Source organism: Eublepharis macularius, chromosome 6 (genome assembly GCF_028583425.1).
Source record: "Eublepharis macularius isolate TG4126 chromosome 6, MPM_Emac_v1.0, whole genome shotgun sequence".
Classification (NCBI taxonomy): domain Eukaryota; kingdom Metazoa; phylum Chordata; class Lepidosauria; order Squamata; family Eublepharidae; genus Eublepharis; species Eublepharis macularius.
In genome coordinates, this window is record NC_072795.1 from 68,292,257 (window position 1) to 68,309,324 (window position 17,068).

Sequence of the window (17,068 nt, forward strand, 5' to 3'; positions counted from 1 at the left end):
ATTCCACTCCCGAAGCTTGCTGCTTCGGAAATCACTTATTTCCGACTCTTTCCGAGTTCAAAAATTCCGAAGCAGGAAACCCAAATCTTTTTTTGTTGCACACCCCTATTCCTGCCAGTAAAAAGCATTATTATTTTTATACTGCCCCATGCAAATAAAGCTATAGATGAAATAAGCTATTTTAACAGAATAGAAATCTTAAAATATGTTGCTTTCCTACTACAAATGGTTTGACAGCAGTTCCAGTGTATGTTTTAAGCAGAATATATGGGTTCCAGATAAACAGAAGTACTTGACTAGGGATTTTCAGGACAAATGCAAGAGGCAGTTTAAACTGTATACATATAAAATGTGCATTGTTTATGCAGAACAGTCACTTCACTATTGGCAATGTGTACAGAAGACAAACCCCATCATTGTTCATGATTTATTTGAACTGTACATCAGTTTTTGCTAGTTGCACCAATACAACATTGGAGGTTTGCTATCAACACATCAGCAACCTGACAAAAAAGAAAAAGGATTGTTAATCAGAATTTACAGACATTTGTAGACAACTGAAGTGATCTTAAAAGCAGTCTTATTTATATGAAGACTCTTAAGTCTCAGTGAGGAATTATAGGATTTATGTAATATAGCTGAACATTTTAGGAGCATGACAGATAAAACTATAAAGACAAATGCTTAGTGATTTCCTATGAAAATGATCAATTCTTTACTAGTGTAGTTCTGTATGAAGTCCAGTTTCATGCTACATATTTACATGTAGCATTTGCTTACAAAGAGTGCATATTCGTGATAATTCAGGATCAGACAATATGTCAGGAAAAGAACAGATTTTTTTTTCATTTGCAAGTTCAAACTAGAAACAAGCATAGAAAAAAATCTAAGCAATGACTTCATGCTGTTAGCTTTTAAAGACAACTGCAATATTTGTTGCTAAATAATAATAGACAGGAACATGGTAGGCACTTACCCATTTCATTTCTGTGTTACAGCTGGTGTTTGTTTTTTAGGCCTTAGTTTAAAGTACATGATGATCATTGCAATGCTTGCATATGTCGCTACCACACACTAAAAAGAGAAAAGGATACTACAAATAAAATCGAGCATATTTTAGAGGCAAGCTTTATGGTTATTTGAATACACACTTACATTCCTTCGGCCTGTCATCGTGTAGGAATTGAAGTATTTTTGAATCCCTGTGAATTGATGGTGTGAGTCAGATTCAGGCCCTGCCATCACTGCTCGTCCTAGATCCAAAAAACAAAAGTCACTAATCCAGACAACTGTAAAATAACTACTCATTTTATTCCATTTATCTGTATTAGAGGGTAACAGCACTATTCAAACTAAAGGTAGCGCTACTACCAAGAGATGATTCTTATGATTCCAGGGAAGCAGGACATTACTATTCATGAGGATGAGAATGTCTCCTACCTCAGTCTGTTGATAGACAGTGAGATGTAGATGGACTAGTAAACAGATTTTTTTAAAAAAATTAATTGCTGGACTGATGTAATCATTGTAACTGATACTAGGATAGGGCATGTAGTAAATGTTGTAGTACCTCAATCAACATCACATACACAATGCCTAAATTTGATGCAGTCTGCTCAGACTGGCAGCTGCTCTTCAGGGTCTTCTGCAGAGGTCTTTCAAATCATCTACTGCCTGGTCCTGTTAAGTGGAAAGGCCAGTGATTGAAGCTGGGACCTTCAGCATGCAAAGCAGAGGCTCTTCCATTGAGCTACAGCCTCTCCCCTTATGTGGGGATCTGTTGGTCAAGTGGGGATTTGATCCCCCTCCCCTTTCCAAGTTCATTTGCTCAAGAAGGCAGATAATTGTCTCCAAAGTATCAAAGGCACACATCTGAATCAAGGGCAAATCAAAATAATTGTCAAATACACCTACAACCATTGCTGTTTCACAAGTACTTCAAGGGATGACTTATCAATCAGGAGTAAGTTCAAAACTCATTAAGAGGAGATAGCTAGCAAATTCTAGTATGCAACCGCAACATACTAAAGCCTTTTTGAGGTCAGTTCAAACAGGTAACGACACAAATGCAGATAGGGATTGGTTTTATATTGCAAACCTGGAAAAGGGTAAAAGGACACTCATCCTTCTGCAAATTTTGAAGAAAATAGAGAATATATAAACATCCTATCCAATTTTTATTGAGCTCCCCCTCCAAGGAGCTCAGGATGGCACACGTTATTCTCTCTACCTCCAGTTTATCTCAACAACAATTCAGGTAAGTAATTCAATGGCATAACAAAATTTCAAGACCACATGCAGTTCATGATCGCATGGCACTTTACACATCTGTTTTGCCCCTACAATAACTCTCTGAAGTAGCTCCTCTACTCTAAAGCTACCAGCCTAAGATTATTCAAAGAGCTTGCTGACCAAGTGGAAATTTAATCCCAGGTCCTAGTGTGACACTTTAATCTGCACTACGCAAAGACTCAACACAATGCTTAAATGGAAAAGACCCAGAATTAATTTAATTGTACACAAAGCCCAGTCACTTCAGAGGGGCCTCAATCGATCCATAAAAATGTTCACTACACTGAACTATTATCGATGCCAAGAAGACCCATAACAGTGTCTTAAGTCTGTATACAGGTTATGACAGCATACTAAGTTATCATGGTTCCCTCCCTCAGCCTGTTACAAACTCCTTCGGCCCTTCTCGAGAGAGAACGAATGTAACATAGTGACCAAAAGACTGAGCCACGTTAGCAAGAAGGCTCCGCAATTGCAATTAAGCCAGCACCTAGTCTTAGGCAAACCTCTCAGTCTTAGCCCCTCATGAGTATAATAACGACCGATCCTACAAGCTTGTGGAGAGAATCACGACAAAATAACGCCCGTTAACTCACACAAGGAAGATCAGTACTAATAAATCAACTAGAAGCCATCAGAGACGATGCATCTGACACAAAAACTACTCACACTTCTACTGAATCAGAACCTGCCGAAGACACGGACCCTTTCAAAATCCTGATAACCATTCAACGTCCTTCACTCACAAGATGGAACCTCTCAGCGCTTCCGTTTGCCCTGACAATTAAGACGGAACGGCTTCAGAAAACTGCCACTTGATTGGCTAATTGAAGTGTTCACCTGTCCCTCCCTCTCTATGACAACCAATCGTTCTTCGGCGCGATGGTTGCTGGGTAATCACATGTATGCTTCCTGTTGATCTTTCCCGGTTTCGATTTCCGGATTAATACGCCTTTTCCACACGTGTGTGGGTGATCTATGTAAGTGTGGGGTTTTACTTTTCTTGGAAACCGGGAGAAGATGAGAGGAAATAGTGGAAATGGCTGCCTACGAATGTCGTGGGTTGCCCCTCATTGGCAGTCTTCTTTTTTAACTCTAGATTTTATTTATCTCAGATCAGACCACTAATACACAAGGCTCCCACAGAAGCGGTACCGGAGGACTGTAGTCTTCAAGGAGCGGCTGGATGAATACTTGGGCTGTTTTTGTGTTGGGCAGGGGGTTGGGCTAGATGGTCTGAAGGCCCTTTCCAACTCTATGATTATATGATGAGGGAGCTTGTATTTAGGAGAGACAACTGAGTTGAATGCATATTCCGCAGAATGAGGGAGTAGGATGAGTTGTACCAGTTCAGAGCGCAGGTGGGGCCTCCTTTTTTGTAAAATGCTGCCGTGTATTTTTTAAAAAAATCTCCCTGCTAATAAATTTAGTACATTAGATAAAGCTTGCGCTAGGACAATACACGATTGCCAATAGAGAACGCATGATTGCCCATAGGGAACAACGGAGACCAAGCTTGCCCAGAGGGAATACTGATCACCGCACTTGCTCATAGGGAATAATGGAGACTACATTTGCCGTAGGCAATAATGGCATTATTGTCTATGGGCAATTATGTATTGTCTACGGGCAGTCAGTGTCCTTCTTGGGCAAGCATGGACTGCATTATTCCATACCGGCAAGTGTGGACTCCATTATTTTCTAAGGACAAGTGTGGTCTCCATTATTCCCTATGGGCAAATGTGGACTCCATTATTCCTTATGGGCAATTATGCATTCTCTGTTGGCAATTATGTATTGTCTATGGGCAATTTATTCGCTACGGGCAAGTGTGCTCTCCGTTATTGCCTATAGGCAATCAGGCATTCTCTATTACCAATGGTATTGTCTATTGGCAATCACTGTCCTTAGTTTTAGTATATTCCTCCAACTTCATGCTCTTCTGTTTTCTGTCATGCGAGTCACAGGGAAATTGTGAGAAATTGTTGCTTTCGTGGATGGTTGTTATGCTCTTGTATGTGTTTGAACTTGAAATAGGAATTGTAATGATCTGCCTTATAAATAGCTTGTGTTTTGTTTCTGCTGGTTAACAGGGATTTTTTTGAATATTTGCTATTGTGGTTAAAAATGCAGACCTTAAAGAGAGAAAAAGAGAAAGCTGGAGGGATGAGTGAAGCATGCTATAATTAGCTGGTAGCTGTATCTGAGAAGGTGGAGTGAGCTGCAGTTTTTAGACAGAGTGCTGAGGGGAAGTTTAATCAGTTGAGTTCAATCTGTCAGAAAGTCTAGTCCAGAGATCCAGAGGAGTTAGCCATGTTAGTCTGTAGTTGCATCTGATGAAGAGAACTGTGGTTCTCAAAAATGTATCCTACAAATAAGTTGGTTAGTCTTAAAGGTACTACTGGATTCTTTACTAGTCTAGAGAGTCTCTCAAGTTCTGTGCATCTGTGTGGGAAAGCCTGTCTGTGGGAGTGTTTATTCTGTTAGAGAACTGGAGGAAATTAGGTTTTAGGACTGCATCTGTTTATTATTTCTAGTCTAAGCGGCAAATGTGAGGAAAATTTGTCTTTGTGACTGGGTCTGTGAATAAACGTTTAAGGATCTATATGTGACTTGAAACCACCAAGCTTATGAACCTATTCTGAAACCAATACACTTTTCAATACTGTGAAAACGTTACACGTATGTTAATATAAATACATTCTTTCAGGTTAAGCAAAACACCTGTTTCATTTGGAATATAGGATCCCTTTTTTACCTCACAGCCATCCCTGCGCACTAATCATGTATGCTACCATCTATAACTAAGCCTTCCTATAATAAATACAAGACAAACTGAAGAGATCCAAGGTGAAAGCGAAAACCATTTGGAAACACAAAACAAAAAAACATGGAGGCATCATAATACAGGCCATTTTAGACCTTTTAGAGTGAGGTGCCATTACAGGAGTTACAATATGCAGGTCACAAAGGGGGGCAAAACACCACAGGAATGTCACAGACTGTTCTGTGTGTATTTTATGATCTTTTGACCCTGTAAAAGCTGGTGTAGTTTACACTTGTGTGTATAAAAAAAGCAACTGGGTACACATGCCAGGCATCTGGTGGGTTCTATTCCATGCAACCTGTTGTCACAACCTGTTGGTGATGGGCCACCCAGCTAGTTTGTTTGCTGCAACAGACTTGAATAGATTTCTTTGGATTTTTGTGAAGTAAGGAGAAGTGTGCGTCATAATGAAAACCAGAGAGTGGGTAGTGCATCTGTTCTGGAATCAAAGGAGTTTAGTCGCTTATCAGTAGTTTCCCTTTTCATTATAGCCATTCATTGTTTCTCCTGATCTGTTTATGGTTTGCATTTTTGGGTTTGCCTTTGCCCTCACCGTTTTTATGCCATATCTTGTGGTTACATCAAAAGTCCCATGCAACAAACAAAAACCCCTCACTATGACTGTTTTATTGGACATGCATGTGGGAAACTCAGGCTCAAATCCCTACTTAATTATAGAGCAAAGTACTTCAGTGATAGTATTTTCTCTAGCTCTACTGTAATAGAAAACAGACAATTTGCTGGTTATTTGCAGTGAGCTAAGTATTGCCTCCTGGCTACTCAAAAATCTTTTACTCATTTATGATCCAGCAAGCATAAATACGTCCTTTCCTGACATAGTGATGGAGAAAGCTGGTCTTGTTAATTTCTGCTACCTATGCATTTATTGAATGCCTAAGATCTCAGTCCTTAAACAAGATGGCACAACTTTACATAAAGATGTTGCTGAAGGACATGAAACCAGTCAGTTCCTTATATTTTCTGTCTAGCTCTTTATAATTTCTAAGTCAAGTAAGACAAGATGTGATGTAGTGCATAGTGCAGTGTTTGGAAAGTTTTGCTGAGCTGTGGAACTCTCTAGAGGTTATGTGTAGTGTAGAATAATGACCTTTTAATTTTTTGAAAGCAAAGTTATCTGCCCCCGCCCCACCCCCAACATAAGACATATTTCTGATATTTGTCTCTAGGTGCTTATCTTTTCCACCTTTCCTTTTCTATCTGGGTGTGTATGTAAACTACAAAAGGATACTTATTTTTGATATCAATTTGTCATAGCAAGTAATCCTAAAAATTACTAATAACTGTGCTTATATACATACATACCGCAGACACTTATATATATACATACCGCAGACACTTGGACTGGTGAACAAAGTCAGTGTTATTATCCCCACAATATGCTGGGGAGCGAGGACTGAGAGGAGTGGCTTACCCAAGGCTACTTGCTAAGCTCATGGAAGTGGTGGGATTTGAACCAGATTTGCAGCCTAACCACGATGCTACAGCAGCTCCTGCTAAAGTAGAAATTGTAGAGTGATGATAGCGCTGCAGTTCTGAAAACTCCCTTTAGTCAGCTGGCTCAGAACTTTGCTTAGGATTACAGTGTAAAAGCTGCAGTTCTCTGTAAAGAGTCAAAACTTTTTCATACCAAGTCAGTCAGTAGTGCAGCAGTAATGTTTCTCCTTTCCCGCATCTTTCTCTGTGTTTCAGAATGGTAGTGGTGCCACTAGTATGATGTATATTGTTAATAACTGGCATAACTACTGGTGTAAAATGCATCTGTGAGAGTGTCCCAACTCAGCAGGGCAAGTTCATTTATTCTAAATACTGAATCATTATCAAAAGTAAAAAATGTATTATACTTGATAATGTTTACTGTCATTTTGGAAATGCAAAGGTGTTTGTAAATGTTGCTGTTACTTTTATGACTGAAGCTTGTTAATGCAGACAGTTTTGTGGTTTTCTTCCCAGAAAGATAACCATGTCTTCTTTAGAAGAGAACTTCCCTCGAGGGGGCACACAGAAGACAGCACGAGAAGGAAAAGCAGCCATACAGCCGACAGTAGATCAGGATAATTTATTCAAAGTAATGCAAATTATAAACCTATGAAACTAAATTATATTGATTCAAATCACTAATCCATCTAGCATTACCTAATCCAGAGGATCTCCAGTATCCGAGGTATAGCTCTTTCCTAGCCCTGTAACCTCCGCTCTTTTTAACCAGAGATGCCAGAGACTGGATCTGTGACCTTCTCCATGCTAGGTCAGGCTCTACCTCTAAGCTAGAGTCGCAGGCTTTTATTTCCTATTGTATTTAAGAACTTGGCCCAAGTATGAAACTTGAGACTGAGTTCACTTACAGTGATTTTTTTAATGAAACCTCAAATATGACTGATTGTTACAGTCTAGGCTTTCATGTTAAAACATGATGACATACACCCAAATAAAGACATTGGAAAGAAAGCTGATGACAATATATTTTTATTTTATTTTATTCAGTTTATACCCTTTCCTCATATGCAGTTTCATTGTATTCAATAGTGGTGATGCCCAGATTATTTGTCTATCTCATTTCATATTGATGATTCTCAAGACTTTAATGAATGTAGTGACTTTCCAAATTTCTTTCACTAATCATAGTGAGTTTTAAAATTTCTTGAAGCAGAATTGTCTTATGGAAGGCATAAGGTTATAACATAAATTTGTGAAAGTTTGCAACCCGGGGCTTAATCAATCTGTGTTAGATTAAAATCTGTATGTGGACCACTTAAATTTCAAAATTTAAGCCGCTCTTCAGATAGCCATGTAGAAAATAACACTAGCCTTATATGTTCATTTTCTGAACTATTCTAAGCATGTTATGCTGAGAAATGTTTACATTTCTGGCATGGTCAAATATTTTTAATGTTAGGTCCTGAGGCATTTTCATGTAATGGGTTGTCTAGCCTTTGATAAATTTTTCTGCAGCAGCCTGGAAATAAATCCTATGATTATGACTGAAAATATCCACAAATTCAACCCAAGAAAAAGTTTGCATGTGTGCAAGGTGAAGATTTTGAGTTTCAGAACCAGACCTTATTTGCAATTAAATCAATCTGTTGCATATTGAAGCATCTATCCTTTTGTGTAAGTTAACTATTTTTTTAAAACAAATCTGTCTTAGACACAGCATGAAGAGCGAACTCCAAAAAGAAAGAAAAAGCAGCAAGATCAAGCAAAGCCAAAAAAACTCAAGACAGAGAAGAAAGCAGTTGTAAAAACCATTCCAAAGGATTTTGAACTTCTGACAGCTGAGGTTAGGCATAGTTATTATAGTGTTTTGTTTTGATGCTTAAAGAGCATTATTTCAAATTGTATTTTAGGGATCAGTTGTAGATTGTTCATCATAGTGATTTGGGGAGCTAATTCCTAGGTTAATACTATTTGTTTTCCTTTTCGCTTGGATGGTTAGGTCTGGTTATTAACTTCAGGTCACCTTCATGATCATCTGCTTCCAAGCCAATTGTGTAAAACACCTGGAATACGTCTCTCTTCCACGGTCCTTCATTGTTTGTGTGTGTTTCTTCAACAGTCTCTCTCTGAAGGAATGCTGGTCTTGGGCTGTGTGAAAGAGGTTAATGAGTTTGAACTTACAATCAGCTTACCAAATGGGCTCTCTGGAAATGTACAGGTGACTTGCATATGTGAAGCTTACAACAAAATGCTGAGTGAGCAGGTGGCCACAGATAAGTTTGTAAAGGTAAGACGTGGTGAATGATGATAATTGAATTCTACCAATTAAAAGTCCTAGCAGCAGATTTCTTCTGTTCTACAGGAAATTCTCTTGCCTGCTCTGTTGCTTGATTTGCTTTGCACAGCATGGCCTGAAACAATGGTATAGGAGACTTAATTAATATTTAATCCAAATTTTGATCAGCTACAAAAACAGCTGACATACAGTACCACATATTATTGTACTTTTGCTGTTTCGCCCAATACAAGAAATGCTGAATGCCCATTTAAATTAAGATCTTGCAAGTTCAAAGGAAACAAAATAGAGTCTCAGTGCATTTGATGCAAGGACAACTCAAGCTATTGAGCCACCCTTTTCTGTGTTGCACTGGCAAGCTCTGAGGGAAAATGAGAGGAAATTCCTCTTGACCATGCATTGCGTAGGTCCCAGGTCAGCAGCAGTGGCATGAGATTAGGCACACACCATCTCTGCTGTTGTCTACAGTCCATTGTGAGTGTGTGTGTGTGGGTGTTAAGCACTCTACTTCTAATCATCTTCTGTTGGTTTCAGACAAGGTGGGAGGGAGTTCACCTTACACTCCCCCCCCCCCAAGGGCAGCAAGACTAGGAAGTTCAGGGCACCCTCACTGGCTGTCTCCCAGACAGTAGCACAAGAGAAAGATGCACACCTCCTCTCGTGCCACTTGGGATCCATCCTGCCCCATTGCTGCTCCTGGCTGTTTTGATGACCCAACCAGTCTTGATTTAATTAAGTGGGATTTGGCTCATGAAAGCTTTTGATGCAACAAATGGGGTCCGCTTTGTTATTTTTTTTGCAGCAGGGTAACATGACTACCCTTCTGAAAATAAAACTATTGCCTTTAGTTGGCCTTCTATATTTGAGAGGAACTAAGCTTTGGATTGCTGAGTGTCTGTATTCCAGTCTGTTCCATTTTCTTCTTGGCACATTCAAATAAATTACTATTCTCCTGCGGGCAGCGTATTTCATGTGACTTTTCAGTCAGTAGTTGGATATTAGTATTGATTTTGGTTAACATGCATTATTTTATTCTTTATTCCCATAAAATTCTCTTGCAGGATTTGAGTCCTCTTTCAGACCTTTTCTCACCAGGAATGCTTCTCAGATGTGCTGTGGTTGGTGTCAATAAAGGTGCTGAAGGACATCACAGTATACAGCTATCGATTAACCCTAAAGATGTCAACAAGGCTTTGAACACTGCAGCTCTAAGAACAGGCATGGTATGAGACTTATAACTTCCCTGAGTTTATAAGATACTACTCCTTAAGTCTTCTAATTGTGAAGTAGGAAAGATAATCCTGTACCTTCAGAAAATACAATTTCAGCAGTGCAAGTTGGTCTGTGATAGTACTTTAGTAGAGAAGCTGCATCTACCAAAATTCTGCCCTTCTAGATATCTTTATTCAGCAGAAGGTGCTTTAATATTCATGAATCAATTTGGAGCAAGAAACTGAAATGCATACAGTTGATCCTTTGCTGCTTCTGAAATGGATTTTATCCAAAGGAAGGCTATAGAAACTTCTTTCACTTCCTATTTGTTTTCAACTTATTTCCTATTTGATCTCAAACAAGCACTTTAACTTATCTTCCTCAGTTTTTCTAACTACTACATGGGAAGTATTTGTTCCTCCTTGCTCCAGGATTTAGGAATTTCTTCGTTGTGCTATGTTGTTTGAAGAGATTTTGTCTGCGGTCACTGTAGGTTTAAGAAACTCAGTTATTTCTTAGTGTATAGGAGTAAAGGATCTTTTTTAAAAATTTAAATTTTATTAGATTTATACTGTACCCTATGGCTAACAACATCAAAAATCAACAATAAATACAAACTTAAAAATATCTTTCTCTATAAAAGGCAAGCTGTATTGACAATGACTCACTTTTTAAACTGGCGTGCCTGCACAGGAGCACCAGGATAAAACTTATGTCATTGCCAGTACAGCCTCCAGAGGGCACCACTATGCTGGGAAGCCCAGGTGGCCCATCCCTCCGGAAGACACTGCTGCGGTGGGAAGCCCAGTGTTCCTGCACTCTGTTTTCTAGGGCCCGTTTTATTTTAAAACAGGCTCTGTTGCTAGTAAAACTATGAAATCGCAAATCGCCAGCCCGCAACCAAAGGCCCGGTGGAACAACTCCATCTTACAGGTCCTGTGGAACTGTAAGAGATCCCGCTGGGCTGGAATCTCCAATGGAAGTGTGTTCCACCAGGCCAGAGCCAGAGCTGAAAAGGCTGTGGCCTTGGATGAGGCCAGGCTAATGTCCCTCATGCTGGGGACCACCAGTAATTGCTTATCCACAGAGCACAAAGCCCTACGGGGGACATAATAGGAGAGACGGTCCCATAGGTATGTTGGCCCCAGTTCGTTAAGGGCTTTTAATACCAGAGAGAACACCTTGAACTGGATCAGGAACTCAACCAGGAGCCAGTGCAGCTGGCACAGCACTGGATGAATATGTGCCCTAAATGGCGTCCATGTAAGGACCTGTGCTGCTGCACTCTGGACCAGCTGTATCTTTCAGGTCAAGCCCAAGGGCATCCCAGCATAAAGCGAGTTTCAGTAGTCTAATCTGGAGGTGAGTTTAGGGAAACATTTGTGTGTTGCAGGATAAGGAGTGAATAATCAGTACAATTTAAGCTATTTTATTCTCCTTCCAACAGCTCATCTCTGGATGCATCTCTAGCGTGGAAGATCATGGTTACCTTATTGACATAGGAGTTCATGCAGCAAAAGCATTTCTCCCTCGAGAGAAAGCCCAGAGTTACTTCTTAGCAAAGGAGAAAGGTACAACTGTGCTTAAACTTTGTATTGGATGAGTAGTGGTGCTCAGATCCTCAGCTACTGACTCAGTAAGTCAGTACCCTCAGCAGAGAAAAGATATTCCAAAAAGACCAAACTACCAAGGAAATGAGACCATTGCAACAGTCCATAATCCAGTCCATAATGAGACCACCTACATACCTACTAATTACACAACAGCATGCTGACAACACTCTCATGCCAGCCCTGTATACAGAAGCAATGAACCAATGCGTGGTGATGTTTGCACACTTTCCTGATGGCACTCTGCTCCTCTCTGCATTACAAGAAGGAAGAAACAAATCCCTCAAAGTACCTTGGGCCGTAATATGCCAAGTAACAACCACATTCCTTGATTTGGACAAAACCAGCACCTTGATTTTGGCTGAGGAGCAGATCAGTAGCCAGTGTAATTGTTGTAATATCAGAATCACGTGCTTGCAATAGTTGGCCCTGACAAGCAGTTTAGTCACAGTGTTCTACACTAGTTGCAGCTTCCAAACACTCTTCAAGGGTACCCCAAGAACAGTAACCCCATCTAGCTGTAACTAAGGCATGGATCACAGTAGCTAGATGTGAGTGAGCTAGGAAAGGGCACAGCTGACACACCAACCAAGTATATATACTTAAAACTATGTTCTTGCTGTGGTAATATTATGTTGGCATAAGTGGTGGGTCATGGCCTGAGTGAGCTCAGTATACTGACTAAGCCCTACTCCGTGACACATCCTGCTGCTTTTTCTGGTCCCTGTGCTTTCACAGCTGCCTCAAATTTACACTAATACAGCATCAACAGGCCATTATACTGGTATAATCTGCATGCTGTGCAGACACAGGACTTAGTTGCCATCTGAAGCAGTTTCCAGACTGGCAATAAGACTGCCTTGTTAAGAAAGTACAGATAGAGAACATTAGATGCAAAAGCAATTAGACACAAAATACCCTGCCTGATCTTTGGGGATTTTAAAAAGTCCAACGCAGTTGTTTTATGTGACCAATTCTGTTGTTCAGCATATTCCATTTAGAAATCTTCTTATGCAAGATCTTTTTCTAAAGAACAAGACCATGAACAGTTCAACCTAAGAGGGAAAGCTTATTTTTTTATATATAGTGCAAATGTAGAACCAATGAGGGAATTGTAAAATAATGTCAGAAGAGAGGTGGCTAAGCTCTGATTATGAGAAATAATGGTTGTGTTTGCTGGGTTTTTAGGGGATGAACTGAAGATAGGACAATATCTAAACTGCCTTATTGATGAAGTAAAGAACAGTGGGAGGATAATCCGTATTTCCATCAGCCAGTTGGAGGTTGCTGCAGCCATTGCAACAGAAGTGCAAGATTGGACACTCCGTAATTTGTTACCAGGGCTGGTGGTGAAAGCCCTGATTCAGGAGGTAAACCTATACTATTGTGATAAGATGCTGGGCAAAGACAATCCTCTTTGTGTTTATTGCCTTAATATTCTCGGCCAAGGGTCTGAGTAGCTTTTAAATATCTGCTTGGTGATCTCTAACTTCATATTCTTTAAAGTATTCGATAGTGTGTAAGACAGAGCAAGCCTTCTTAGTCTTCCTTTCTCTCCCATGAACATTGGAATGTTGATTCACATATGAATTACTTAATTGCTTCCCTAGGAGCAAAATTAAGATTGTATTCTGCATGTCGCCTGTTGGATTTAGGAGGCAAAATGGACTAGTCCACCTGATAGCAAACTGGGATTGGAGCACATAGTTTCCTGCATTGTGTATGGGAAGGGAATCTTTCTTTCTCCTAGTACATCACTTCACTGAGATATCTTGGGGGGGGAGGGGTTTACAAGTTAGATACATCTGCAACCTCAACAACTTTATTCCGCCTCCTTTTTCTAATAGCAGTGGAGAAAGCAAGATCCTCCCACAGTAGAATAGCCAGCAAGCAGAACAGCCAGTAGCAGGATTGGTGTTAAGCTGTATTGGTGCTTTGGCAGACAATCCAAATGGCACCCTCCTTCTCCTGACTGAGATGGGGCATTCTCTACCAGGAAGCCTTGTATGCAAACTTACCAGAGTGTGGGGGAGGGGGGGTGTCAGTCAGTCAGCCACTCTGACTCACACTCTGGTAATTTTCCAGGCTTCTGCCAGCTGGCATCCACTCTGAGCCAGGCAGTGTCTTGGACTTATGACATATGAGGAAGGGGTGTTTGTGATATACCATCTATAAACTGTCCTCTTAGTGTGAGGAGGGGTCTGACGGCTAACGATTGATTGTGCTTGAGAGATCTTATCTCTTGTTAGTTTCACAGCTTTGTGTTATGGTCCTATTATTGCTGATGGGGACAAGTGATTCACTATCAGCATAAATAACTAATTTAAAAAGAACATAAAGATAACCCAGCTGGATCAGACCAAAAGTATATAGTCAATCATATTGTTTCCCTCAGTGGCCAGCCAGATTTTTCCTGGAGGCCCACAATCTGGGCATGATGGCAATAGCAGTCTCTTGCTATTACCCCCTCACAGCTAGTAGTCAGAGGTTTGTTGGCTCTGAACATGGGGATGCATTGACAGCTGTCCTGCCCCCTCTTATAATAAAAAGCAGCTATGAATCAGTATAGTCTGACTACGGTTGTGCCTTAAAAACACATGGCATTTTGTAAATGTAGCCTTCTCAGTAATTATACCTTTTATGTTTGAAGCCTGTCTGATCCTGTCTGTAAAGCTTATGATGCAGCTTCTCTCTTGTCTCCTCATCCAGATCAGGGAATCGGTTCTGCTTGTAATTTTTAAAAATCCAGTAGTAGATTTTTTTTATTTTGTTCTGCTTTTTAGGTGACACCTTTGGGAATTTCTCTTAGTTTTCTGTCTTCTTTTACTGGCATTGTGGACTTCATGCACCTCGGTTCTATGAAATCAAGAAACTACTCTCCAGGTCAGATGGTAAGCAATTTAAATAAGCCGTGCATAAGCTGATACTGTGAGGCTCAAGCAATGAAATGAAAGTTATGGCGATGTTTCCATTCTTAGGATAGAAATACTTAATCAGACCCAAGAATATGCCAGCTAGTACTGTAACATTTGGGAAGTTTTAAAAATTGAATGTTTGGCTTTTCAAAATCAGTCACAAGATTTGATGTTTTAGAATCCTTCACAAAATTCAGTGATTTCTGAGATTCAATAAATAATTTGAAAAATTATCTATTTTAAAAAAATCTTATTTGAATCATTGCAATATAGTAAAAAACATAGTCATGCACCTTTATTTTCAGCACTCTGAAAACTGCTTTTCTTTCCAGCTTATGCTTCTCTAATGGCAGCTCCCGTACCACTTGGCTGCCATTTTTGAAAGTGACTGGAGCTTTCAAAGCAGTTTGTGATGTGAGACAAAAGTCTACAGGTTAAAGATAGGTGGGGGGAAAGCGTAAAAAAAAAAACCAAAATGGGCGTGCCAAAGCCCTTGGGCACTTCTAAAATAGCTGTTCAGATTTTATCCTTTATCTACAAGTCTTCCTGTTGTTCAGACTTTCATAAATAGAGTACTGTAGGGCTGTTTTCATTATGCAGCATGTTTTTGTTAAAATCTGAATCCTGCAAATTCCTCAATTGGAATGAATTATGTAATTATGCTTTTGTATCCCCTATGTTGCGTAAGTCTGCTGCTGTGATCCAGGTTTTTAGATGATTATGGAATTTTGCAGAGAAAAGTTGTTGTGGAATAGGATGAACATGGACACGTTTATAAACTGCTCTTTAATTTCATAGGGGCTAGAATGCTGCTGTGTTAAAAGTAACATTCTCAATCTGGTGCGTTATGTATTTACTCAACAATAAAAGCTCTCTTAATAACAAATTATATATTCTTCAATATATAAAGTGCACAGCGCTTCAAGTAATACACAATATTAACCAGTAATGCTTACAAAATAAATACAGTGTTACAAGAATATAATATGCAATAACTGGAGTTACAGTTCATTCATTACATTTGAGGTGTGTCCGGCAATCAATACAAAGTACAGTCTGTGTATGTTGCAAGGAAAATTCCTTAATGCGCTTTCCCGCTGTTCTCCCATTTCTCCAGAGAAGCTGAATTCATTCGTTGATAATGGCATAATGGCATAATCTTTACATAGTCCAGTCCAAATGTCTCCATGGGGAGCCAACGGTCCCAACTTTATCCGACAAACTGCTAGCTTGGTTTATTTCGCACACACCAGCTTTTTCAAGGGCAATGAGAACAATATACAGGTTGTTTCAGTCACCGAATGTACTGCTTGAGTTTCTGTTTCCGGAAACGGCATCTGTTGAAAAAGCTGTGCTTGCTCTCCCTTGGTATAAGCCTCTTTGTTTAGTTTCTGCGTTATGTATTAACGCAACCACCTAGGGGTAAATGTAAAATTCTTTTTTGCCTTCTGTTTTGTTTCTTCTCCCTCCAGGTGAAAGCCTGTATTCTCTCAGTTAATCCCACCTCCAAGGCGATACACCTGACTTTGCGCCCAGTTTTTCTTCAGCCTGGTACTCAGCTTGGCCATCTCTCCAGTGGTCGGATTGGCACAGTAGTGGTGGATTCAAGAGTGAAGAGTTTCCACAAAAATACTGGTGCTGTCTTCACATTGGATGATGGTACCCTGGCTTTTGCCCATGTAAGTTGCCTGAAACTGATTCTACCAGGTTTTAGTAGTGACATCCAAGTTTTGGAAATCCCTTCCTTAGTGAAGCTCACCTGGTGACCAGTTTACAAGCTTTTAGGTACCAGGAAAAGACTTCTATCCTCCAAGACTTTTAGGTACCAGGAAAAGACTTCTAGATCCCCCACCCCTGGTGGAGTTTTATTAATTGTTTTATAAGATTATTCTGCTTTTATCCCATGATTTTTCAGCAGGCTTTTCATTGTTTTATTGTATTTTTCTCCATGTTTCCTGGTGTTTTTATTCTTATTATTCATGTTGTAAGCTGCCTTGCAGATATTTACATGGCTAGGCAGGTTATATATATATTTTTAAATATAATTGTGTTAATGGGAAGACTCCCTCAGCTATCATCTTGTTATTTGGAGAGTAATGAACGAGTGTCATCCATCATTGAGTCAGTATAAATAGCGGCTGTTTGTTCTTTGTCAAAGAAGTTGTTATGCTGGCGGACTGAGGATCCAGAACAGCACTGTGCCTGAAGCTAGTTAAGAGTTCTTTTAGTTTCCTTTGCAGTATGGTCCTACTGAGGTTATAGAGCAACAATGAAAGTGGGCACTTTAGAGTATGTTGCCACATTATAATGCATGCTAGAGGAGAAGAAACTAGTCACCAACCAGACTTTGGGGGCTTACTTTTTCTGCAGAGCTGAGCCAAACATTCACGAGTTTTGATTTTCTTATCAAAATCTGCATATTTGATGAGGGAGAATCTTTTGCTGAACATCTAAGCAATCA

At 39.8% G+C, this 17,068-nt stretch overlaps 2 protein-coding genes across 3 annotated transcripts in view; one reads left to right on the forward strand and one right to left on the reverse strand.

Annotated features, from left to right (window-relative positions):
* Positions 1-413: 413 nt before the first annotated feature.
* On the reverse strand, positions 414-3,082 carry ATP5MK (ATP synthase membrane subunit k). 2 transcript variants are annotated; one of them, XM_054983599.1, is made up of 4 exons: positions 2,998-3,082; positions 1,156-1,253; positions 977-1,074; positions 414-503 (listed from the first exon to the last, which is right to left on the reverse strand). In XM_054983599.1, the coding sequence occupies exons 2-3, from the start codon at positions 1,240-1,242 to the stop codon at positions 982-984; spliced, it is 180 nt and encodes a 59-aa protein (XP_054839574.1). In that variant the 5' UTR covers positions 1,243-1,253; positions 2,998-3,082; the 3' UTR covers positions 414-503; positions 977-981. The 2 variants fall into 2 exon arrangements, with proteins under 2 accessions (XP_054839574.1, XP_054839573.1); XM_054983598.1 differs by having other exon boundaries at positions 2,962-3,080.
* Positions 3,083-3,231: 149 nt separating this feature from the next.
* Positions 3,232-17,068, forward strand: part of PDCD11 (programmed cell death 11) — a 48,921-nt gene continuing 35,084 nt past the window's right edge. Inside the window, exons 1-9 of the mRNA XM_054983509.1 lie at positions 3,232-3,272; positions 7,091-7,205; positions 8,286-8,417; positions 8,694-8,861; positions 9,932-10,093; positions 11,530-11,653; positions 12,881-13,062; positions 14,476-14,583; positions 16,080-16,286. Coding sequence (XP_054839484.1) covers positions 7,101-7,205; positions 8,286-8,417; positions 8,694-8,861; positions 9,932-10,093; positions 11,530-11,653; positions 12,881-13,062; positions 14,476-14,583; positions 16,080-16,286 — 1,188 coding nt within the window. The 5' untranslated portion in view covers positions 3,232-3,272; positions 7,091-7,100. The remainder of the gene's footprint in view (positions 3,273-7,090; positions 7,206-8,285; positions 8,418-8,693; positions 8,862-9,931; positions 10,094-11,529; positions 11,654-12,880; positions 13,063-14,475; positions 14,584-16,079; positions 16,287-17,068) is intronic.

Bases quoted from the DNA above. Each gene is read 5' to 3' on its own strand.
- ATP5MK (XM_054983599.1), bottom strand. From the start codon at position 1,242: ATGGCAGGGCCTGAATCTGACTCACACCATCAATTCACAGGGATTCAA. The intron at 1,075-1,155 runs GTAAGTGTGTAT...TTCTCTTTTTAG, and splicing joins CGATGACAGGCCGAAGGAAT to TGTGTGGTAGCGACATATGC.